We start from the raw sequence: 27945 nt of genomic DNA, 5'->3' as shown, positions 1-27945 counted from the left end.
TCCTATTATAGAGTTTTGCGCGTATTTGGATTTACAGTGAGATATTCTAAATAAATCGTTCGATCTGGTGTTTTGTTTGGGGCAACGAAATGCAATCTTTTCTAACAGATATGATGAACGAACAAGACAGTTCACGATTTTGTATAAGAATAAAGCATCATAGATTTTTATGCGTTTATATAAAGCGATAGGGTCAAACCGATGATCACTAAAGCGATACGATAGGTGTTTTATAAATTTGTTTTGGATATTTTCGATACGATCAATATACATATGTTTGATATTGAGGATTCCAAATGACTGCGGCGAACTCAAGTTGTGACCTTACATATGACATATAACATAATTAGGGTGTGTGCTACGGGAAAGGCTTTGCTATGCTTATAATAAAGACCATTTGTTTATAAGCTTTTTCTAAAATATTTTCAATATGATCCTTAAATAAAATTTTAGAATGTAGTATTAGTCCAAGAGATCTGATTGTTTCTACCCATTGTAATGGTACAAGGTTTAATTTGTAAGTATAATTAATTGGACATTACATTTGCTTAGGTTTAGAAATAGTTGATTGTGTTCGCAATATTGTTCAATTTTGTTAATGTCATCTTGTAACTGGTTGCAGTCATTTACGGAGTCAATGCATTTATATAATTTCATGTCATCCGCGTAAAATAAGAAACAAGAATGACTAATATTACGTTCCATGTCATTTATATGTAAATTAAACAAGTGTTATGTACTAAATTATATACACTTAATATTGTGATCCTGATAAAGTATCCTTGTAAACGTGTATTCATGTAAAAGCCTTCAAGGCGTCAATTAATAAGTAAATAAATAAAAATAAAACTATTTTGTAAAGGGTGGTTATATAAGTACAGTGGAACCTCTCATAACGAGACTAATTCGTTCCAGAATCTTACTCGTTATGTGAAACACTCGTTGCGAAATAATTTTTCCCATATAAAACAATGTAAAATACAACAATGCGTTCCATACCGAAAAAATAATCAATTTTTATATTTTTAACATTTATTCAAATAAAATTACATACTAATAAATTGTTAATGAGCCTTACCCTTAGGAGTACAACCTGGAATGCGATTTTGATTTAAAAAAAACTATAAAAAGATCGAAAAAACTAGTTTATTACTTGTGAATTTATGACAAATAATTGCAGTACAACCCTAGTATGCTATTTATATTTATGAATTAATAATAAGAATTTTGTTATCCGCCAACTTGTCAATGTAACGGTTTTATTTATTTTTGTTTGTATGATCATTTTGTATTTTACTTTAAATCTGAGATACTTGCCAGTATTACCAGAAGCATTCAGAAAGGTGATTGTATTGTAAAGACAGTTGTTAGGTATGCGTACCTATTGTTTAGTATTATTGGAGACGCCATGTGAGACTTTGTAGAGAAATTGAAATTAGTTTTTTTTAAATTTTTTTATTTTAATAAATTGAATACAAAGAAGATGATACCATAGAATTAAAATGCTGTAATTTAATAATAAAATATAAAAATAATGGACTGGAGTTCCTTATGGTTGTTTGTTTAATATTTACCAGTTAATTGTTTTCTTATTTGTACATTTTTCTGCAATGTTATGAAGGGAAAGGAAGGTCTGGGAAGAAAAGGGTATGAGGGGTGTGTAGTAAACTAGGGATTATAGTGGACAGTAGTGATGATTGGTATGAACCCAACCCACCCATTGCGGCGCAAGGTGATGAGCCGAGAGAATCCGGCTGGAGAGGTCACCCCAAATGTCCCCGAACGCTGTTGCTGGGTCCGTTTCGGTTACGAACCGGCACAACAGTTGCCCAACTAGTTGATGAGGCAGCACACCCTCAGTCGTCAGTCTGAGGCTCAGGCCCCGGCATTACCAAGCGGCCCTGACCGCGGTAACCGGTTGTAAACAGTCATCGCACCCACCACCCAGACCCAGGCAAACATTACCCCATGAAAACAGACACACCTGCTAAATCACGAAACGTAGCCAACCACTTGGTGTGGCCTATGTCAGGGGTGTTGTGTCATTAAATGGTTTCCAGGGAAGTGCTACCCATACCCACCTTCTAAATTTCTATTTGTGCTTTTTAACTTCTATTTAGAACGAGTTGCTTTCATTGTATCGACAGTAATCAATACTGTATGTAAACAAGACATTCAAATGGTTGGTCGCCAAATAAACTCTAAAACGTACAGACGTCAATACTCGGTATTAAATTGAAAATAGATACATTTGAAATAGTAAGACATTCGGGACCACTGGCAAAACATGTGCTGCAACGTCGCAAATAACCAGCCACCGCGAGTTGAAACGAACCGGCAACATTGTTTCCTGTCGCCACTAGCTATGAAATGCAAAAAAACGTACCCTTCACGGTCACCACAACAGGCTAGATATGAAATGCAGAATACGTCGTTTCCAGTCGCCACTAACGGCTAGGAATAAAACGCAGAATACGTCGAACACGGTCGCAATTTTAGTCTAGTTATGAAAGGTCGCCACTTTAGGCTAGATATGAAATGCGGAATACGTCGTACCCAGTCGCCACTAAAGGCTTGTTGTGAAATTAAGAATTCGTCATACCCAGTCGCCACTAAAGGCCAGGAATGAAATGCGGAATACGTGGCTGTGTATATCACCTAGCGCCAAGCTGCCTGGCGACAGACTCCGGAACTTAAATATTCGAAAACGTGCACCCCCAGCCCAATTTGGCGACCAGGACTAATTTCGCTGAGATGCTTGTAACGACATCTATTATTGAACTGTGTAAAAATTTTGAGAAAACAAAGTGGCAACCGTATATCGGTCGCCAAATGTCGGTGGTCGCCACTTTAAATGCATATTTTCCCATGCTGGTCGCCAAATAGGCGGTGTGATATATATATATATATATATATATATATATATATATATATATAAAAGAAATAAAAAAATAAAATATATATTTAATTTTTTGTAAATGTACAATGTACATCACATTATATGGAACTGGACTTTGATTGTCAAAATAGGAAGTTTTAGGACAGTAAAATTAACGGGTTTCAAATTATCGTACATGTACGCAATTACATTTATATAACAGCAACATTACAAAATACATAATAGTAACACAATTACCTAATAGTAATACAATTACATAATAGTAACACTATACAATATACAATTACATAATAGTAACACTATTATGTAATTGTATTACTATTATGATAATTATATAATATGATAAGTATATATTATATATAATTATTATATATAATTTATATTATATATAATTATTATATTATATAATTATAATTATATAATATAATAATTATAATTATATAATATATTATATTATATATTTTTTTTTTTAACTTCCGATTTAGTTGTCCGGGTTAAGTCTTCCCCAAAGGAAAAACTTAACCCTTCCACTCACTTTTCCACAAATGATCAGCTAGTCAATCAACACTATGTAAGTGCATTATATAAGTAAAATAAATACAAAACAATACAAGAACAACAACACGTCAAATAACCAGATATCAAATGGGAAAAAAAAAATTCACCGTCTCCAGATATTTTCATATCAGAGGGTTCGGCTCGGTAGAACTTCTAACAGGCCCTATAAATCCTACTGATCCCTCAACATAAATATTTAAAAAATCTTTTGTTATCCTACATATATTCAAAATGACCGACTTTTGCATCTTTATATATAAATTTTTTGATAGATCTAATACGCCTAAATTTTTAATTAGAGAGCTAGGTATAATGCCAGTAGCCGAAATAACGAATGGTAATATTTTTATAGTCTGAGAATGCCAAATTCTTTTTATTTCATTTCCTAAATCTGTGTATTTTCGTTTTTTTTCACTAACAGATTTTTTAATATTACAGGAATTTGGAATAGCAACATCAATGATATAAGTTATTTTTTAATATATATTACTATTATGATAATTATATAATATTACTATTATTATAATATGATAAGCAAATTGAGTAGGTAATACAATAATAATAATTCCTACATGTTCTTGGCTGATGATTCAGCTACGTGGCTATCAAACATGTAATATAATTATAAACAAATCTTTAATATTTTTTGTAAATAAAGTTATTTAAAAAACGCCATCGAGCAAAAATCATTTCATCAGTTAATGATTGCGTCCCTCTGATACTTTATGGTTGGTACGCGGTCGCATTTCACACAAACAAAAAATATATAAAGTATAACACTAGCGTCCTTGTATCTATTGCGGTAGAAAATGCGGAGAAATAGCTATTAGATCTATTGCATTAACCTAAAAAATCCAAATAATTTTCCTAACAACTTTTTATGACCTAAGAGGATTGTATGATTAAATTCATAGAATTCAAAGTGAATAAAACATAACTTTCTTTGTAGACAATGCATTCGAACGGTATGGGCTGATTATGATTCTCAAATTCAGATTAAAATGGTTGTTTAATTTTGTAAAAGATAAGTTTTTAATAATTCTGGATACAGTCGCCATCTATGGATTGTTTAAATAGTTAATTATTAGAAATGGTGTGAATCTGCACTAAAATTCTAGACAATTCTAGAGCTCTAGCATTTCGATAAGTAGTTGCTTATTTTCATTGTGTATGTCCGAACCTGTCAATATGGTGTCAATGGATTAGTATTTTTAATCTATAAAGGGCCTGTTCCCAGTAAAAAAAGTGTTCTTTCCTTCAGAAATTTATTACAGTAAACAGTGTTTATCTGTATAAGGGTCGGGCCCTTTATCAATAAATTGTTATTGTCAACGTAGATATTATAAAAAGCATGTTTTGTGATTCAAAATAAAAAAGTTAAAATATAAAAGTGTTTCCAGTAAAGTCCAAAACAAGAAAAATATACATGGTCCTTACGAACCGCATTATAACCAAAGGATTATAAAAAATAAGAACCAGCTGCCAGGATACAAATCAGATTGGAAGCCAGACTGGAAGCAAGAAGAGGATGATCATTGAAATCGGGACTACGCTTCAGGTCACGTAAGATAAGTGCCTCCTATATCATATTCCAGCTCCTTTCAAAATTTTGTCAAGCCTCATGTACTGAAAACATGTTATTTTATTGTTTTTGAATATTAGAATCACTGTTCAAAAAATAATTCACTACCCACAGGATAAAAATTGCATAGTGATAGTTAAATAGCAATTTCAGAAACAAATTTTGAATATTGTCATTGTTGTATCTTTAAAACGGCTTAGTCAAATTAATTTAATACGCACTCACGGAAATAAATTTTTGCGTCGCAAATAAATAATATTATTGTCGTGCGGAAACAAAGACATGGAGAAATTAAAGCTGTCAGTGTCTAAAAGGGGCGTGATTAAGGGGAAATTGACGCGTTTTGCAGAGGCGATAAATACATTATCAGCAATTGAAATCAAATTACGATATGAGCGGATAAAATTGCTCTGGGATGACTTCGAAACAATTCAGGAACAGATAGAATCATCACCAGAAACAAACGAACTCGACAACGCCAACCAGAGGCAAGCGTTTGAGAATCAATATTTCGCGGTATTAGCAACGGCTAAGGAGGCGATGGATTCGGTAGAGCAAAGCAAATTGGAAATAAAATTGCCACATTTACAATTGCTCGAATTCAATTGCGATCAAAAAGGTTGGGTTAACTTCGTCGAAAACTTTAAAGCCTTGATCCATAACAACAGTTCTTTAAGTAACGTTCAGAAATTCTTTTATTTGCAATCTACGCTGAAAGGAAATGCCTTGAAGGTTATTGCCAATTTAGAAATCTCCGAATTAAATTATACTTCGGCTTGGGAATTGTTACAGGAAAGATACTCAAATTTAAGAGATACCGTTCATAAACATATCCATATGCTGTTTCAATTAAAAGAAATGAAACAGGAGGACCCGGTCGCGTTGAGGTATTTAATAGACGAAACGAATGTTAATCTGAAAGCGTTACAAAACATTGGAGTTAAGGCAGACCATTGCAGACGCATTGATCATCTATCTAATTTCATCCAAATTAGACACGGTTTCTCGTAAAACTTGGGAACAATATACGTTGGAAGGTGAGCTACCTACGTTAAAAGAATTGTTGAAGTTTTTGACCACTAGAGCCCAGGTGTTAGAATTAATAAATACTTCCGAGAAAAAAATGCCAACCTACATCCAAGGCAAATAGGCAACAACTACAATAAAAAAGATTCATCGGTATTTTTAGCTGTAAAACCGAATGGCTGCGTTTTTTGTAAGGAAAAGGGGCACCAAATATACTACTGAAAGAAATTAAAAATTCAAGATAGGATCGAAGCGGTCAAATCAATCCAAGCATGCTTTAAATGTTTAAAATTAGGTCATCTTGCACAGAGTTGTAAGGTAACATATACTTGCAGGCATTGTGACAAAGCAAGTCACAATACTTTGCTACACAAAGAAGATCATCCGAAGGATGCTTCAAATTTAGATTCTGATGCCGAGGTGTCAGTCTCGAATCATTCTGCAGCTAGAATAGCATTAAATTTGATATTATTGTCAACCGCTATGATAGGAGTGGTAGGTCGTGACACTAAAATTTTTAAAGCACGAGTCCTGATTGACTCAGGGGCGCAATCTAACTTCATGACAAAAGATTTCGCAAATAAATCAAAATTAAAATGTGAAGTGATAAACAAACCCATTTCTGGAATTCATAATAACATCACACACATTAAGGAAAGAGTTTTAGTGAACATGAATTTGCTTAATACTGAATATAAACGTAAAATATCTTGTCTAATATTGCGGGAAATTACGACAAACCTTCCACAAGTGACCCTGGCTAAAAAGGAATTCAAGCTGCCGTCGGGATTGGAGCTAGCGGACCCGAAGTTTTATTTAGCCGCCCCTATCGACATGCTTTTGGGTGCAGAGAGCTTCTGGAAAATCCTGACCCACGACAGACTAAAACTTGAATCTGGGCATACGCTTCAACGGACACAACTAGGATGGATTGTATCAGGGCCAATCAGCATGAACCCTAAGCAAAGGCCTGTATCAGATTTTTGTAGTTTATCTATAAACAAGATAAGTAATCAAATAGAAAAATTTTGGAGACTAGAGGAAATTAATCCTATTAAGATTCAAAATCATGAGGAAAAGGCTTGCGAAGCCAGCTTCGCTAACACTCATACTAGAGATGCGGACGGTAGATACATGGTACAATTACCGCGCCGAGCATGCATTGATCAGCTGGGGAGCTCACTGGCCACTGCGGAAAAAATATTTAAAAATATGGAAAAGAAATTTTTTCAAATACCGAATTGTGTTCACAATATATACAATTCATGCGTGAATATGAGAAACTAGGCTATATGGAAGTATGTGACCAATTAAAAGAGGATTGTAACTCCTATTTCTTACCACATCACGCTGTAATAAAATAATCAAGCACCACCACTAAGGTGAGGGTAGTTTTCGACGGATCAGCTAAAACATCCACTGGGATTTCATTCAATGACGCCTTGATGATAGGACCGGTTATACAAAAGGATTTATACACCCAACTGTTACATTTCAGGAAACAAGTCGTCATAACAGCTGAAATCGAGAAGATGTACCGCCAAATCAACGTATGTGAAGCTGACAGCAATCTGCAGAAGATACTTTGGCGCGAGTCGCCGCAGGAGGATCTCAAGCATTACCGACTGAGGACAGTGACGTATGGGTTAGGACCTTCCTCCTTCTTAGCCACAAGGTTTCTACAACAACTCGGTATGGATAACCATATTAATTTTCGTAGAGCTAGTCATGTCATAGAAAATAACTTCTATATGGACGACTTGCTAACCGGAGGAGATGATGTGGAATACTGTAGGAAAATGAAGGAGCAATTAGTCAGTATATTGTTGTCTGCAAGTATGACCTTACGAAAATGGAGATCCAACGCTTTGGAGTTGTCAGCCGAGTCGAGTCAAGCGGAAATTGCTGAGTCAAGCAATCCTGGAAAAATCATTACTGACAATCCAAAGAATGAGAAAATATTAGGCTTAACCTGGAATAATGAGGGTGACTATTTTTCTTATGTAATAACAAGCCCATCAAGTCAAACCGAGAGCAAACGTCAGATATTGTCATGCATCTCCTCAACCTTCGATCCGCTAGGCCTTCTAGGACCCATTATAGTCGTAGCGAAATTGATAATGCAAAAACTATGGCAGTCTAAAGCAACATGGGATGACCCATTGCCTAATGAAATACTAGCACCCTGGAGGACCTACTTGCAAGAATTAATTCAATTAAATGTATTAAAAAAAGTGGGTGTGTCAAGCCTACGCAAGACAGAAGTGAAACTTCTAGTTTCAGCTGATGCTTGGCGTGGCGCAGTTCGCTGGTGTCTGAGAGAGAGGAAAGAAGAGAAGAGAGAGAACGTTCGTGAGCGGCTCCCCCACCTCAACAAGGTTTCACTTCAAAAATGCCACAGCCGAGAATCGAACCTCGCTTAACTGATTGAAAGCCAACCACGCTGAGCACCAACTGTAAGCAAAGCCGCATAAATTGATTATATTATGTAGGTTCTGAAAATATGAGAGCTTGTTATGTTTTATAATGTTACCTACATCACACCCAAAATATAATATATTTTTAAAAATAATGTACAATGTACAGAAATAGAATCCCACACAAGATCGCGTAGTGCGCTCTAGCGAACGGATATTTTATCAGAGGGAGATAGTTTTAATTTTTTTTCTGTAAATTATTACATATTATCAAAATAAATAAATTAATTAAATAAATGTAATACAATTATCATAATATACGGATTAGATAATAATTTTAATCCAACACAATAACGCAAAGCGCGCTCTAGCGGAGTAATGTTTTATCACAGTGAGATAAGTGTTTTTATTATTTTGCAATATTATTTTCTTTTAAAAAATGTTCTGACCTACTAAAAAATAAGATATTGAATGAAAAAGGCGTTAAAAACAAAAAAATAATGTGCGATGGCCGAGAATCGAACTCGGATCAACTGCTTGGAAGGCAACTATGCTGACCATTACACCACCAACGCCAGTTGTCGGGATGAGCTAAGAAGCATTTATATGTTACTTCAAAACTTTGACTAGATCAAATGAACTTTAATCGGTGGTGGGGGTACCCGCATTTTCGTTTCGGTCATGAGTCGGTTTTACTCCGGTCCTCGAAATTGCATGACGCGCGTAAAGAAGTTTCACTTCAAAAATTCCAAGGAAAATTATTTGCAGGCAGTCTCGGGATCTGCATGGTTTCTGCGATGCATCTGAAAAGGCTTGTGGAGCCTGCGCTTACATTGTGTCAATGGACCATAATGGTAAGCGACATTCGCATTTAATAACTTCCAAATCACGAGTGGCTCCATTGAAGTGCATATCATTGCCTAAGCTAGAGCTGTGTAGTGCTGTACTACTAGCAAAATTAATAAAAAATGTAAAACAGGCGCTAAATTTAGTAGAGATTGACACATATTACTGGTGTGATTCTACTATAGCGCTGTGTTGGTTGAAAGGTCAACCTACTCGTTGGAACACATTCGTAGCAAACCGTGTAGCTGAAATTCAAGAACTCAGTGATTTGGACCGATGGAGACACGTATCATCATCCGACAACACAGCGGATATACTGTCAAGAGGAACTACCGCTGATGAATTAATAGATTCTTCAATGGTGGGATGGACCAAGTTGGTTAACCAAGGAAGTCAACGCTTGGCCTAAATCAAATTTTTCTTGCCTAAACCCTCCTGAACTGAAGAGCAAAAATGTTCTTTTATCCACTGAAACTCAGGAATGGGATGTATTCAAAAAATTTTCTTCATTTACGAAATTGAAGAGAGTTACCGCATATGAATTACGGTTTGTAAATAATTGCCGAAATCTCAAAGGAATAAGTTCGGGCAATTTGAGTGTGGCTGAGCTGGAATCAGCTTTAAAATGCCTATTGTGTGCAGCTCAAGAACAAGTCTTTCAAAAGGAGTTGAAAGAATTGAAAAATCACGGTACAGTAAATAAAAATAGTAATTTAAAGGCGCTTCACCCCTTCTTATGTGAAGTTCTGATACACGTGGGAGGTAGACTAAATTTAGCTACGCACCTATCGTACCAGCAAAAACATCCCATTATATTACCTGCAAAACATGAGCTGACGGAATTAATTATACGCCACTTCCATTATGTAAATTTACACGCAGGACCTCAAGCCCTATTAGCAAAAATACGGTTAAAATTTTGGCCCATATTTGGGAAAAATACTGTCAAAAGGATACTACGTAAATGTATTGTGTGTTTTAGATGCCGTCCTCGAACCGGTCATCAAATTATGGGTGATCTGCCAATCGAGAGGATCATTCCGAGCCGACCATTTGCAACCACAGGAATTGACTATGCAGGGCCGATAGCTATTAAAAGCGGGACACTAAAAAAGGCTTCTATCGTGAAATCGTATTTATGTATCTTTGTTTGCCTTTCCACAAAGGCGGTTCATTTAAAGTTAGTTTCAGATTTGACTAGCAATGCTTTTTTAAATTGTTTAAAAAGATTTATTTCCCGTAGAGGGCAGCCTAAAAGTATATTGCCCGACAATGCCTCAACATTCAAATGTGCTTGCAGCAAGCTCAAGGAGCTTTACGCCAGTTTAAGGGAAAACAATGACAAGATTCATAATTACTTAGCAAATAGAAGTATCGAGTGGAAATTTATACCCCCTCGAGCCCCAAATCACGGCGGGTTGTGGGAAGCTGCGGTAAAGTCCGCAAAGATTTATTTGTATAGAGTCACTAACAATTCTACATTAACTTTTGAACTTTTGTAAACTCTAATTTGTCAATTTGAGGCTTGTCTGAACTCCCGTCCCCTAACATCATTGTCCGACGACGTCTATGACTACCAACCACTCACACCTAACCATTTTCTTATAGGCACTGCATCTTCCGTCATACCTGAGAGCGACGTCCAGACGATACCAGCCAACAGGCTAACCCAATATCAAAAGATCAATTCTCTAATTCAATTCTTTTGGTCCAGATGGAAACGGGACTACCTGATCGAGTTACAAAAAAGGACTAAATGGCAGACCAGCAGTCAACGGGTGCTGAAAAAAGACGACCTGGTTATACTGAAGGAAGACGATTTGGCTCCTACTATTTGGAAAATGGCTCGGATCCTGGCTACTCATCCTGGCGCTGATGGTGTAGTTAGAGTGGTTACTCTAAAAACCTCTCAAGGAACTTTCGTGAGGCCCATCACCAAAATACGCTTGATGCCCATGGACTCGGATCCAGAACCTGAAACTGTCCGGCCCAACCTCCCGGACAGCTTGGAAATTCCGGATTCTCCCGAAGTGAAAAAAAAATTTCTCACTCATTTAGATGACTTCAGGAACAACGGATACGCTGATGAGTAATACAATGATGACTCATTTAACTCTATAATCAACCTACAGATGTCCATGAATTTTTATGAGTTTTACTATGCAACTTCCTGAGAAGCTCTTAAAAACATCAACTTGGACGGATCAAGCAGAGGCCAGAGAAAATGAAGAAAATGAACAATTGTGTTGTTTAGTGTATGGGAATTGGTAGTGAGACAATGTAAGATATGGATGTTGTTGTTGTAGTGTTTATTGAGAGTCAGTTGCCGTGACGAGGAGATGATGTAGGACAGATGTTGGATACTCCGGTTGCTGCGATGATGTGGTGGTCAAGCGTGGGTCAGTGAGTTGACGCCGGGCGCTTGTGGCCGGGACTCGATGAAGGTCAGGTACTGGCGAACGTAGGTCTTCAGGCACTCCAGTGCTGACGAGACGGCCAAAGGTGCGGTGGACCTTGTAGGCGGTTGAACGAGCGCGGTGTGACCAGTGAGGATGCTGCGTGTCCTCGTGGTGGTCATGATGCGCGGAAGAAGCGCTGGTCAGAGACGCTGGGACCAGGGCGCTTGTAATCCGAGAAGCGCTTGCCAGGGACGACGATCCGGACAAGGCGCTAGGTTGATATCCCGGTAGAGTTCATGATGGTACGGGCGAAGCCGGGTATGTGTCCTTTGCGGAGGGGCGCAGGGCCCCCCAGTTGTCACTCGTGAGATTAGTAAATTTTTGGCGGCAGATTGATGACTGACTGACTACTGACTTGAGGTGAAGAAGGATCGAAGCGTGACGTGGGGGGAACCGGCCATGGTGGCCGATTCCTCCATTACGCCGAGTCGGAGATCTCGAGTAGGATGATGTCGCGTGGAACTTGTTGACTGGAGTGATGTGGTATGAAGACCGATGATGACTGACTGATGTACTCAAGTCCTCCACCGCTTATATAGCTGCCGACTTCTTTGTTCTCGTCTGCCACGGTTTGGAGTAGCGTCTGGACTTCGAACTCGCAGGACCGCTGACTCGGTTTACTGTCTGGGCGTTTGCATCACCCTGTATGCAAGTCAGCAGTCTACGTATGATGGTGCCGATATTATTATTGAAGTCTCGAAAGAATAATTGCTGTCTCGGCTGTTTTAACACATGCCGTCTGGTTATGATTTTGATGACTCTGGAGCGGTGACATAACCGCTACAAGTGTAAATACCAATAAGTGTCTTGTGATATGAACTACAGAAATATTTTAAAGGATTATGCTGTATCTATCTAAAATTTATATTTAGTTAATTTGTGAATAATTCTTAAATGTTTTTTTTGTAAGTGCGAGTAGATTAATGGACCTAGATTATATTGCCTCTTGAGTAAAGACTCAGATTCAGAGGTAGAAATTCATTAATTTGATATTTTTTTTGTGATTTATTATTTTCTTGTGCTTGGTCTGTGGATTAAGTATTATTTTGTAATTTTTATTAGTTACTGTCTTTAGGAATTTCATAAATCATTTTTTTAATTGATTTCCTCATCCCCGGCTCGTCTGCATGTTTAATTTTGTAAAAGATAAGTTTTTAATAATTCTGGATACAGTCGCCATCTATGGATTGTTTAAATAGTTAATTATTAGAAATGGTGTGAATCTGCACTAACATTCTAGACAATTCTAGAGCTCTAGCATGTTGATATGTAGTTGGTTATTTTCATTGTGTATGTCCGAACCTGTCAATATGGTGTCAATGGATTAGTATTTTTAATCTATAAAGGGCCTGTTCCCATTAAAAAAGTGTTCTTTCCTTCAGAAATTTATTACAGTAAACAGTGTTTATCTGTACAAGGGTCGGGCCCGTTATCTATAAATTGTTATTGTCAACGTAGATATTATCAAAAGCATGTTTTGTGATTCAAAATAAAAAAGTTAAAATACGACAAAAGTGTTTCCAGTAAAGTCCAAAACCAGAAAAATATACAATGGTTGACAACATCGAATTTTTGGTTTCGTTGTTCGCTGTTTCCTGTGTCTGACCGATTCATTTGAAACATATTTCAATGAGCGCTGGAGAACACGCCGTAAATGGGAGGAACTACGAACTCGTTTCAAAACTCATTTAAATACCATCACTAGGTAGAAATACCCCTTTTAAAACCCCATCGATATTCCAAGCAAAAGCCAGCAATAAAAAACAAATCCACATCCACATCCATCGCCATCTTATTTTATTTTATTTTATTTTATTTTATTTATTTATTTACGGACAAATAGTCCATTAACAACATATATCTTGCCTCCTTTCCGCTGTTCCCACTTCGCCGGTCAACTTGCCATTCAAAAAAAAACGAGCATCCCTTTTTATTGACGTAACTATGTTACACAATGCAGAAAATTATTTATTGAACGAATAAATTTCAATACAAATTGAGGTTACATGGTGTTCTTATTTAACAATCCTCATTACTACAGTTGCTACAAAACCATTCTAAAAAGGACTATTTAATTTTTCAATCAAAATGAAAGCAGTTTAAGAATAGCCTCCTGAAATAACTTGAATTTGGGTCTAACTAGAGGTGTTAAACCTATTTATAAAATGTTTTATTCTTCAAAGAAAGCCCACGCAAAAACAATACCCTAGCGACTATTCAAAATAGAATTAATGAAAGTTAATATCAATGTATAAATAATTTCACGTCTCTACTGTAATAAGAAGAAATTTGTTTAAATATGCAAAACATTTCTGTTGTTACTTTTGCGTCAGAAAAATTATGTGATTATTTTTTTCTGAAATTTTAAACTTTTTTAGTTCAAAACTTTCTGTTTTGACAAGAGTAACAACCTTTGAAATATTCACTTAACTTTAAAAAAATAAAAAATAATGCCATGTTTTATATTCTACTTAGATATAATTGTCTAATTGATGTCGAAAAAGAATTTAATTTACTAAGAGAAAAAAATCTATGCAATCGGAGCGTTTTTCATTGAAACTACAAGGAAAATAAGAGTATTATATTTAGTTTGGTATTTATATGGTACGATCTTCCAACGCTCACAAAAAACATAATCCATTTAATAATTGAAAATATGCATTAGGATTACTGCCATATATTTATTTATTTTTTATTTTTATTTCGACTGTATTTCTGTGAAACTTCCTATTGAGAGTTTTACAAATAATAATTTTAGAATATTTCACTGGAAAGACTATACGAGAACATCCCACACGAAATCTAAATGATATTTCTGTTACAATTTTCAGGAATATGAAATTTATTTCGAAAATATCACTGTCATAGCCAAGTCAAAAAGGCCATGAATGAAACATGTAATCTTCCCCTGTAACGGATGGAAACAAAACAAATATTACCTTTCTGTGAGAGGGATAAAATTTCTATTATATTACTAATAAAAAACAAATCCCCTTTCAGTGTGGGTGTCCAGTCCTTGAAGTTGTAAATGTCAAAGGAATTTGTTTAAATCCGATTGTCACTTATCTAATATTCTCATTCATCGACATTTCTAACAGAAATATAATTAGTGCCGCACGTGGATTGGATTTCAATAAATGTGGGAGTAACTTTATTAAATTGTCATTCTCAAATCACGTTCACTTGATACAGCATTCTAAAAATAAAGTTAATTATTGCGTGTCAAAATAATAAATCCGACGTATTTATCATTCGTGATTCGCCTTAAGAGCTTTGAATTTATTGGAAGGGAATTTGTGGTACCAAACTGAGATATTTACCGTTAAATTTTGAAAATGGTTAGTACATTTGATAAAAAAGGCTTTTAATGGATTTTTTAATTGAATGTATATTATAAAGATGAACTCAAGAAATGCCCTGTAGACGTGTTTTGAAATACAAATAGTTGGTCATTCGGGCCTTAAATTTCAAATACAAAACTGTGTTTTACAAATGTAAAATACGATGGGATGTAGATCTACGAATTCAGGTGAGGGTAAGTGAGACACAGCTCGGGTTAAAATGGTCTACTAACTAAGTCAGTAGTGACCTTTCTTTCCTTTCAAATTTGTATGGAAAGCACTTCTAGTTTTCTTCTTTATTCTATGAGTGGTTGCCGGGAAATACAAATTCTCCCAAATTGACTATTTGAAAGATATTATTAGGTTATAGTGCGTACTGTAAGCTAGATAATTACACATCAGAAAACTGTATTTCCTTCTATAAAATTCATCATTCAATCACTTAATTTATTACGAAGATACCTATTTGATGGTCTTCCTTTCACCTTCCTTGCTATATGGGTACTCGACGTACTCGTACCTTGCACATCAGAGTACGTTTATTTTTTTAAATCGTATAATTCAACGTTCTTTAACCCTGGAATATTTATCTAAGTAATTTAGACTAATCCTATGTACATTCTGTCTTAGTAACGAATGCGACGATAGTTCTCCGTACCAACTCACCCACTGACAGGGGGTTTGCAGGGAGTGACCGCGCTAAGGGGGTAAATGCTGCAATTTTCTGTAAACGACAGCATTGCAATCCAGTCTGCGGAGAGTTGTTATATAAAATAGCATACATATTTGAAATTTTCGTAAACAAAATATGTATTTCGTGATGGTTGATAGTAGTGTTGAGTATTAGTCAAATTGACAAATAATTCGTTTTTATGCATAACTAAATATTATTGGTCTTCTAAGTTTAAATAATAAATGGTTTAAGTCATGGTAGTTCCTTGTCCTCCAGAAAAAAATTATTGGTTTTCTAGGTTTAAATAATAAATGGTGTAATTCATGGTAGTTCCGTGTCCTCCATAAAACAATCTCTTGTAAAGCTCCAAAAATTCTTTAAAACATCTTCCTCTGAATAATACAGGTATTTACAATGCTCTTTCGTAAATCTTCGTGAGGCCTGAAATATGGTCCGTAGCATAGCATCGGTCTGTTTCAAAGTTTTGATTGGTATTTTATGGAGGTAGTAAATATCCTTCCTGTGATGATTTTCGATTTTTAACACTTTTCAAGAATTTATTGGAATGATATCATTTTGTTGCGTGACAATCTCTCATAGTTTAGAAGTAAAATAAACTCGTTCACTTACAAATGAACATTCATTAACTTTAAGGACAGGTTGTTTCACAGAAATTGAAACGTAACATTCTCATCAAATGGCAATTCAGAGTTTTTTTACTGTTAAAAGGTGATTAAATTCCGATTCACAGTGATCATCAGAAGAAGACAACTATCATGTTTTAACTGTTAACTTATTATTGATAGAAAGGTAAAAACGCACCCAGAAACGGCGTTTAAATGGGACCTTTCAAATGTAAAAAAAAACAAAATTACGTTTAGTTGCCATCTGATGACTTTGTCACGGGTGAATTTTTGCGAAACAACGGGACCTTATTGGTACAACTCACACATTAACGTATTTCGTGACACTCTTGAAAGCGTTTTATTATTTATTCTGACATAGGAGTTTGTTTTTGGAATATTTAATAAAAAAATTATGGGATACTTACGTGAGTGAAAAAATAGTAGTACACCCTCAATCCAGCGGCGGACATGACCTCTGCAAAGTGGTTGGTCGGACAGATAAAGAAGTAGTCTCCAACAATGTCGGCTATCATTTTCTGGTTCAAATAGCCATCGGATATCTCCTCCCAGTCGGTATACTTCGGAAAAAAAAAACCATTTAATAAGTTTATTAAAAAAAAACATGTTTTTTGGGTTGTAATTGGAACATTTCCTTAAATTAACATGAACTATAGAATACTTACATGAATGCGTGTAAATTTGTATTATTTTTCAAAAGCTTTGTTTTAATAATCACCTTGCAATATAAAAGGTCAAACAGCACGTTAATAATATTATTATTTTAAGCTGATTGAGTTTAAATAAAGAGTATGCAAATAGCAACTCAAATGCAATTTGATAAGATAATTAAGTCGAATCATATGATTTTACTCCTCGAAAGATAATAATATCATAACAATTATTATATTATGATAGCACGTGGATGTCTTTGATATTTTGAGTAAAGGCTAGGTAACATATCCTTAGAAAAAAATCAGTGGCCATTTTCTTCTCACTTTGCAGGTACTACTAAATACAATTAATGAGTTAATGAGACATTAATAACTTATTACAGGTTCGATTTAAAGCGACAATAGAGGTTCATATAATACAGTATCAACATAAATGTAAGGGAGGGTATATGTCGGGTTTTACCGGAAACAACTGAAAATTTACCATCATTAATAATATAATAAACCAAACATATCTATTCATTTTAATATCAACTTCTTCCTTTATTTAACTGGTGTGCACAGGGTTATTAATTAGGGTAGGCAGTATGAAAGTGGCAAATTGTTTGGTATGTATTTTACACACGTGATAACGTGTTTTATTTTTTTATTTTGCCAACACATATTTCCGTACACTACCACAAGTTTCACAGGCTAAATATGTTCCTGTAGATCGATTAATAAAGAATGATAATGTACGTATATTTTCGACCTGACAAGTGCATCGAAGAATGTCAAATATTACAAGTTCTAATTAGTAGATGTGGGTATCAAAAAAGTCAATGATTGACATTGAAGTTGGTCCCACAAGCACAGCCTAAACGCTAATAAGAATAACACAAAAGCATTATCACTTGAATGCACACACAAATATCACAGCATACATGTACCTACATATAATTGACTTACATTGAATACATATTGAATAATCTTCTATGACGTTGGCGGTACTAAGTTAATCCTTATGCCGCGTTTTAGTAGGGCGGTTGGGCTAAAAATTCCCTACAAAACTTATAAATATAGATTTATTTTTGCAATAATTTAATCAATTTGAATATTATTTATATTTGTAAGCCAAGCTAATATGGTAGAATAGGCTGTGCTTATGTGCCTGTAGGGAATGCATATCCCTGCTTCGCGTGAACTTACATATACTATGAAATATATTAAAAAAATTATACCAATTTTCCTGAACATACTCTAGTGATCTTATTGATCCATTTTGCAATTGCAAGAGATTTGCGTTCACACTAATGGCTTGCTTCTTACTTCTCGTTTACTTATTCAGTAAGTTCTAACAATATATTAATTTTCCTTCGTTTTGGAACTAACCATAATTATTTAATCAAATTAATTCATAAGTATAGAAGAAATTTTTACAACTCATTCAGCACCGTCATTAAACTTCTCGATAATGGTCTCATATCAAAGCTTTGGTTGAGAATATAACTTGGCCAATTCACACCAGAGTTGAGCCGTCTACTTAGTTCAAGAATCGCCCAAGTTCTCTTTGTAATTAACTTGAAATGAGGAAACCAGAAAATTTTCTGGGACTCCAAAATAGTGATTTAAGCATCGTGTTTGCAGCTTGGCACTTGTTCAAACCACAAGCGTAATTTGCCGTTACTAATATGAAGTACATTAAAATTAGACATACGTGTGTATACTTTTTGGAATACTATAGTGAAAAAGACAAAATTATGTATTCCTTAATTAATGCATTATCTTACATCGCTCAATGTGGATGTTTTACCACTTATAGATAGATATAAAGAATTTTTAATTTCCTACATTTTTATGTATCTTCACAAATAAGCAGATTTTGGGCTGAAATTGTTTTAAACCCAATATATCTTCCTCCCTTATATAATTTATAGATTTGCTGTTAAGAAGCTTAAATACAAATTTTTATAAAATGATACGCTAAATTACCAAAAATACTATTAAATTAATCACATAATGTATACAAACACATCAATCGATTTTGAGACGACAAGCTTTCGTCAGAGGAGACATATTTTTTGCTTGGAAAGGTGTAGTGTTATGCTGAAACCGGTTAGCGTATTTGAAAAGTTTAAGTCATAATACTGTCATCTACTAATTTCCAAAAACTTTCTTGCATTTAATTTTGGTATTTGGGAAACAAAAAAGAAATCGAATATTTTACTTTAAACTCCTGGCATTTGAAATTTTACAAAATCAAAACAAGAAGTGTTAAGTTAGAGTGAAACACTCCTTTTTCTTTCCCGTTTTCGTTAATTGTTGTCTTGTTTTGAAATTAAACCATAAAATAAACCTTATTTAAAGTTTTTTTTAATTTTTTACTCCAACCTTGACATTTGGAATATGATTAAATTGGACAAAATCAAAAACAAATTATTTTTTTTTGGAGTATTACATTTGCTTTCATTTATTTGAAATCAACTAGTTGAAAAAGTGACCTTTTATACCACAGTTCATACATTAGTAAAAAGTTTTTTTAAATTTTACTAGAAACCCCTAACATTTGGAATTTGATTAATTTCGACTAAATCAAAAGAAAAATACCTCTGTCGTAAGATTTGGCAAATTCAACAAACAAGAAACTGAAGTTAGGGCTTAATAATTAAGTTTAAAGGGCAAAAGGCAAAGGGTAGGGTGGGGTTACCTGGAACACTATGGCGTCTCTCCTCAGCCTTGACATGTTTTTGAAAATGGTGTCCACGATGTCCAAAAACTTGTCCCTTTGAAGAAAAGTTGGCCCATCCTTCTCAAAGTAGTCTATGAAGTCGTAAAGGATGAAGTAAGTCCCTGTTAATAAAACAAAGTCATTACAAAGTGTTATCTTGCCTGATAAATTATTTTAAATCGTTCGTTAAATAATATGAAACAAAGTAATGTCACCTTATCTAGTCAAAACTTGTTCGCCTGAAGTAAATAATACTTATGATAAACAATATTTCGCCTGAAATACTCATTACAGTAAAAATAAATGCTGCAGACTGGAATTGAACTCGCACCCTTCTGATTGCCGGTCAGGTGCTCTAAACCACAAATCTACGTCAGCGGCATTTATTTTTACTCAGGAGATATTTTCAATTTATATGTGTATTTCAGGCGAATAGTTATTGCTCATCGTAATTTGTTACCCTTTGTGCTATTCTTAAAAAACCTTGTCTAATAAACATTAGTTTCACATTAAAAATAGTAAATAATACTGAACAGATTTTTGCAACGCTGTGGAAATTTGTTTCTTCTATACAATTGTTATTTATTTATTTTAAGGATTAAAACCACACTTCATATTTGTTTCATATACAAAGGGTGCGCCTTTACACCTTCCATGGAGAATTTCCCTTAAAACCCCTTTGCAAGTGCTAAATATGTTATCTATTTTTTTTATCTTATTTTCAATTTTATATCATGTGATTCATTTATATGTATGCTTTTTTATGACAGACGGAGAATTACTCTCCCCGCTCTATTAAACTGAATTATACAAACATTACTTTTATTTTTATAAACGCCATAATTTTCATTTTTAAAACACCTTTATTGAGTAGGTTGGTGAAGTACTTGTAAAAAATATAAGCAGTATAATACAGTAATAATTTCGGAGCTATGTGAACTATAAAAATAGACGATGTAAAATTTAGTAAAGAAATCATTTAAAAAAAACAGTATTATTCTAAAAAATCGATTCCTTAAAAAAACGTTTTTTTACAAAATATGTATTTAAAAACATACGATTATATTTTTTTGTTTGACTGAGGATTAAACCTTCCTCATCAGAACTGGCTCTTAACTGCTGTGAATTTTTAAAACTTTTTTTTGGTTTCGCTGATAATTGAACCTTTCTACCCAGGGACTGCATCCAAACAATGATTCGGTAGGACCGATATTTATGGCGTATATTAAATGATGTAATGTCACCCAATTTCAGAAAAATGCATGTATGTCCGCATGCGTATATTGCCACCAAAATATATTAATTGATATGGTGAATTGTCATCGACAGTAAGTCTATCAACCCAATTTAGCTTAATCGGATGTCGTAAAGTGAGTTAATTTCCAGTTCCAAGATTTTCATTCATTCATTCACGAAAACAAAATCGAAATAAACATAGATTTATTTAATAGTGCGCTTCTCATTCACTGAAATGTCCAAAACACCAAACCGTCTCTCCACCCTCGCAACAGACGATGACAAAACAGCACTAACAAACACCGAATCTGACTCCGCACTAACTGATATTATGAAAATGTCATTTAGACCTATCAAGATACCCCCGATTTTCATAACGAAAGAAAATTGGTACCTTATCCAGAAGCTCTTCTTCGATGCTGGGATGAAAATAAACCATGCAACAAAAATGCTCCTGGAGAACACTACCCCATTCCACACATTCCAACGTGCAGAAAAAAAACGACAAAAGCGGTTCTGCGAGGGATACCAGCCGCTATCAGCGAAGACGAAGTAGGCCACGAGCTTTTCGCCCTCGACCTCACAATCTGCGACTCGTATGAGATCCGATCAAATTCAAACTCAGCCTAGAAGGCAGGTTTAGGTACCGCCTCCCCGGAACCGTTTATTGGATAATCAATTCCTCTGATGTGCCTGCCCACCATCGGCGTTATGTACCAGATCGGAAAAGGCTGGTTTGAGGAGATCCTTTGGCCTCTCCAACTGGTCTCAAAGATCATAAAGGTCCTGGGGGAATTTTTTTTTCAGGTCGTCCTGTGTGAGGGTTTTTGAGACATTCCAGCAAATTATAAGGAATTCCAGAAAATACCGTCTTCACAACCCATCTTGCAAACCGTAAGTAATGTCACTTTCACCCCGCACACTGCAACTCCCTTCAATATTTTTTAATTTTTCAAAAATTTCAAGGTGGCGACGTCTTTGCCGACCTCATCTCACAGGCAGACTGCATATCGATCATTTTCTCCACCACTCTTCAGATCTGTCATTTTTTCAGTTTAAATTGCTAGCTCTGCAATCATACCCTCCGCGCTACGCATGGCATTTTGGATTGGTCTCTTTAAAAATTTACACGAATGACGGATTTTTGCAAATACACCTGCTCTTTTTTCACATTTCTTAAAATTAAAATAATCATAAAATAAGTAACTTTACTTGTGGAAAGAATTGAAATATCATATGATATATTTTTTAATATTGAACCAAGTAAAAAAAATACGAACGTGGCATAAAAATTCAATTCAATGTGAGAGATAAAAATGCATCGTGTATATTCGTACCTGTTTTACGGGTTCTTTATTTTTATTTTTGTGAAAATATTGTAATCCGGTTGATTCATTGCCTAATTACAATTCCTTTATATCCATATTGAGTTAATTATTATAAGTGTTTTATTATCCTCCTTTTTTTCTAACAAATAGAGAAAATTATATCATTGATCTCCTGTACTGGGGATTTCATTTACATATTATTCAAATTTAGTGGTAAAGGCAATATGAAGTAATTGTAGTTTTTTTCTGAAATAATTATAAATATTTATTAACTCTGTGTTTTTAAGTGCAGTTTCGGTTTCAGTGTGTGGTGTAAGTATATTTTATGTTTCTGATCTCCCTATGTTTTGTATTCCGCTTTTTACTCGAGATTTAAATGTTATAATATTGTTGTGAGTTTTGAAAGAGAGTAGTATTTTGTTGTAGAGATAAGTACCTAGTATAGAAAATATTTTTACTCAAATTTAGTATTTATAGTTGCTTGTTGGACTTGTTCAATAATTTTCACTAGAATCTGACACTGAGATCTGGTGATTCTGGTATACGTATTAGATGATATTTCTTGTATTCTCTATATGATAATATAACGGAGTACTGTTTTAAAATAGAGTTATTAAATTCACATTATGTTAAGTTTGCTGGTGATTTCGTTAATACTAGTTCTAACAGGGACTTTCAGAACTTTTTTCTGATTTTTAGTTTTAATTAGTGGTTTTAGGATACTGTCATTTGGACTGCTTCGTTCTACAATACCGTATTCTAAGAACGATGGGAAAAGAGCTAATAGAATAAAATTTCATGTTTCTCACAAGTTTACTTTGGAAATATGTGAAGTCTAAGTCACTGGTTATAAGTTTTCGCTGTAAGTAACTACATCTAATTAATTTGTTTGATTGCTATCCAATAGCAATAAATCTTTATTGAAAGAAGTTATAAGTCTATGTGAAGGGGTATAGGAAATAGGTTATACGAGTACATGGAAATTTTGTTGTAAAACGCCCTTGGGTGATTTTCTCACGAAAACGGTTCTACAGAAATAATCTTCGTGCGAGGAAGGAAGCATTAAGATGGTGGAAACAGAAAGCACTACTTTCATTTTCGTCGAAAGTAGCGGTTAAGGGCCACACTTATGTCAGAGGCCTGCTCGTTAGGAAGGCGAGCTTCTTGCATTGAGAACGAAAATTTTTGAGTGTTGGGTCGGGATTTCAAGGGATTTCTCGTCGATTCTTCAGCAAAGAATAAAGAAACTACTCGAAATAAATAATTGCTATTATATACAAAATTATTTTAATTTTTTTTTCAGTAAAATGAATAAACGTTCAAAATGGAAGAGTTAACAGGCTTTTTTAACCACCCCAAACCAACCTTTTAACATAACCTAACCTAAACAAACCTAACCTTACCTAACCGAATTAACCTAACCTGACAATTATAAAATTCATTTTTTTTTTTTTTTTATATATACATATAAAAATAAATAAAAAATAAATAAATAAATAAAATGGAGTTCTACAAATTAAACTTAATAACAATAAATAAAATTCATCACTTATTGATTTATTTATTTGTTTTTTTGTTTGTGTACTCATTAATATTCAACTTTTTGTTTATTTTTATTGTTTTATTTTATTTTTATGTATTAATTTATTTTTATATATTTTTTATTTGTTTATATTTATTTACACATTTTAAAAAATATTTTTTTATTTATATATTTATTTATTTACTTGTAGCATGCTTTAAATATATAAAGATATATTCGGATGATATGTTTATGACACATTTTATTTGTAAGATTGATTAAAAACAAACCACTAGGTTAGCACTATTATTGATATCTCAGTGGATATGGGGACCTCAGCACAGGTAAAGCACACAATGAGGTTCACATTATCAGAGTTTTAAAATATATAAAGTATTGTTCTAATAAAAAAAAAAAGTGGGTGTGTCAAGCCTACGCAAGACAGAAGTGAAACTTCTAGTTTCAGCTGATGCTTGGCGTGGCGCAGTTCGCTGGTGTCTGAGAGAGAGGAAAGAAGAGAAGAGAGAGAACGTTCGTGAGCGGCTCCCCCACCTCAACAAGGTTTCACTTCAAAAATGCCACAGCCGAGAATCGAACCTCGCTTAACTGATTGAAAGCCAACCACGCTGAGCACCAACTGTAAGCAAAGCCGCATAAATTGATTATATTATGTAGGTTCTGAAAATATGAGAGCTTGTTATGTTTTATAATGTTACCTACATCACACCCAAAATATAATATATTTTTAAAAATAATGTACAATGTACAGAAATAGAATCCCACACAAGATCGCGTAGTGCGCTCTAGCGAACGGATATTTTATCAGAGGGAGATAGTTTTAATTTTTTTTCTGTAAATTATTACATATTATCAAAATAAATAAATTAATTAAATAAATGTAATACAATTATCATAATATACGGATTAGATAATAATTTTAATCCAACACAATAACGCAAAGCGCGCTCTAGCGGAGTAATGTTTTATCACAGTGAGATAAGTGTTTTTATTATTTTGCAATATTATTTTCTTTTAAAAAATGTTCTGACCTACTAAAAAATAAGATATTGAATGAAAAAGGCGTTAAAAACAAAAAAATAATGTGCGATGGCCGAGAATCGAACTCGGATCAACTGCTTGGAAGGCAACTATGCTGACCATTACACCACCAACGCCAGTTGTCGGGATGAGCTAAGAAGCATTTATATGTTACTTCAAAACTTTGACTAGATCAAATGAACTTTAATCGGTGGTGGGGGTACCCGCATTTTCGTTTCGGTCATGAGTCGGTTTTACTCCGGTCCTCGAAATTGCATGACGCGCGTAAAGAAGTTTCACTTCAAAAATAAAAAAAACAACAACAATAACCCTGATTTTCAGATACGTAATATTCAACTTATAAAAGTGAAGCGTGATAGTAAATCGTTACTTTGCCGATTATCATAAAAGATACTGAAAACAAGTTTTATTGTTGTCACAAATATTGATTCGTCAACCGGCTTAAAAACCTAAATCTGATTCATATTGCAAAACAGTAAAATCAAAGTGATTTGAAATATCGTAGAATAATAGGCCTTAAGGTACAATGATTACATACTATTATTTTGGATTTCAAATTAGATTATCTACTTACACATTTCTTTTCTCATAAAGATGGATGTTATAAGGGTTGATTATTTGTTTAATGGACATTAAATAAAAGGCTCTACAGCTGTCGTAATGAAAATTGATAAATAAACCACAATTACTACTCATTTCAAGGATCGAAGTTTCTTCATTACAGAGAACGGATGGTTTTCAGTCGTCTTGGTATTCCGAGTAGGTACTAAAAACACATACTCAAGATTTCTTGAACAAGACGGGTTACTATAATATCATATAATACCACTAAGTAAAGAGTTTTACGAGCTTCGTTTTCAGATCGGTTCTGAACCAGGATAGAGGTCACGGGTTCAAAACTCGACTATGTAAAATAAGAAAAGAAAGTCGTAGTTAATTCATATTTTTTTGCGATTGATTCCCGAGTGGAAAAATATGTCTGGCTTTGACGAAATTCTTTTTGGAAATGTGAATAACATCACAAATACTCCAAATTTTGGTGCATTTTGAATTTATAGGGATGCAAATGAAATGAAAGAGGAATAAAATGGGACATATGGGGCTGTGAAATACCAGGCTATTTATATCTGACCACTAATCATAACGCCATTTTAAGCAACGTATTAATTCTGGTTCTCTGGTGTCTTATAACCAAGTTTATTATACTACTAGAACGAAGTGCAAATATCTTTTTATAATTTAATTTAGTTGTGATTGTAAACACAATTTAAATTACTTTTTTTTGTTTTAGCTAGGTTTTCAACCAACAAACTTTTGGTCCAAGGCCTAGGCAAGTTTGTTAATATGTTATAAATGTATGTAATAATGAACTCTTTATACGATGGAGATTTTGAACAATTTAAGAATATATCCCATTTCTCCAAGAACTGCAACATTCAAAGCGAAAACTTTATCAATTACAAGCATACTTTTTTAAACTCAATTTGGTCGAAATCGCTTTCACGAAATCGTTCCGCGTTCAACATTATTATTTCTTCAATTGGAAGAACAGTTCAACTTTAACTCGGCTTCGAAACAGATTACCGGCTAAGAGAAAATAAGTATTCATAAATACAATGGCAGCATTTTAGTATTTTGTACAAACTTTTAAATTAATATTTTTCTCAACGTAATGTTGATTTTTAAAAAAACTTTTGTCATCCCGTGAATTTGCAAACGAATTAAAAGTTTCCTTTGAGAATTTCACAAATAACAATAGTAGTATATGACTAATGAAACAATGTTACTTTGTGAACATCACTGTATTTATGATAATGAATTCTTAAACCAGTGTTGGTACTACATACCGTGCTACAATCTGTAAAGATACGTAATTTGATACACATATTCGTTACGTACATATCTTTTGTCATCATAATTATTTCTTTATATGTTATGTTTATAACGGAATATACACGTCCAGTACACGAATATATTTACTACTCTGACTTAAATAAATAAATCCTCATTCGTCTACCATCGCATTAGTGCCCATCAATTTATACGATGGAGAGTGTTTGTGGCAAGCAGCGCGGATTTGATTTTTATACAAATCTAAAGTTTTATTCCAAAATTGATGAAATTTTGAACGACTGACTTTCAAAAAAATAGGATGTTCCATCCCCATGCGCTTTTTCACCCCCTTTAAGCAGAATTTTGATACTTCCTTATATTTTTTTGCTGACTTGACGTTCAAATCAAAAGGAAATTACTTTTTATTTCTGAATCTGAAAAACTCTTCACAAAACACGGTCAACGCCGGAGACGCCAGCAAGTTGGTAAATAACATTATTAGAAAAAAAATTGAGTATATTTACCATTGTTCCACAATTTGCACAATTATATAGTAGTCCTAGGAAGTGGACGTACGTGACGTCATCGTGCTAACAACTTCTGACTTTTTCATTTTCGTACGGAACATGAATTATATATTAGCATTTTGGAACGATCATCAATGACGTCACGAATGACCTTATGGCACTACATTACTCTTACAGTATTTCATTAAACATATTCACTCTCAAAGTATCTCTTTTAAATAATCTACTTTTTTAACTACCCCCATTCTATCAAATCAATTTGAAAAATATTAATTCTAGAACTTGCTCTGAAAAATTGGTTTTCTATGGCTCTATGATGGGGAATCCTTAATTTGTGGAAATATCAGGTGGGGTAACATAGTAATTTTGAGAACGATTGCAAAAGCTATAGGAGACATCTTGTCGTAGCAATGGGTCCCCCATTCGTCTAGGCAAATGGGAAATAATTTATCTTTAAGAAAACAAAAAGAAAGAGAAGAGGGGTTGATAAGAAATTCACCTTCCACATGAAGAATTAGGGCATGCCTAAGGTTTGGGTTACTCTGCGTGACACAACACACGGGAGAAGGGAAAGATAAAGATTGAACAAGGTTATGGGCACCTGAATATTTAGATTTTAATTGGAACCATTTTAG

General features: G+C 34.2%; 1 protein-coding gene across 1 annotated transcript in view; it reads right to left on the bottom strand.

Annotated features, from left to right (window-relative positions):
• The window catches only part of LOC149422990 (acetylcholinesterase-like), a 191949-nt gene that overhangs the window by 83525 nt on the left and 80479 nt on the right, over window positions 1–27945 (bottom strand). The window contains exons 3-4 of the mRNA XM_089632409.1: window positions 19785–19927; window positions 16853–17005 (exon numbers count right to left, since the gene is read on the bottom strand). Coding sequence (XP_089488535.1) covers window positions 16853–17005; window positions 19785–19927 — 296 coding nt within the window. The remainder of the gene's footprint in view (window positions 1–16852; window positions 17006–19784; window positions 19928–27945) is intronic.

This window comes from Hesperophylax consimilis, chromosome 6 (genome assembly GCF_061612785.1).
Source record: "Hesperophylax consimilis isolate HC1 chromosome 6, BYU_Hcon_1.0, whole genome shotgun sequence".
Taxonomy (NCBI): Eukaryota; Metazoa; Arthropoda; class Insecta; order Trichoptera; family Limnephilidae; genus Hesperophylax; species Hesperophylax consimilis.
This window is presented reverse-complemented; position numbering and strand designations above follow the sequence as displayed.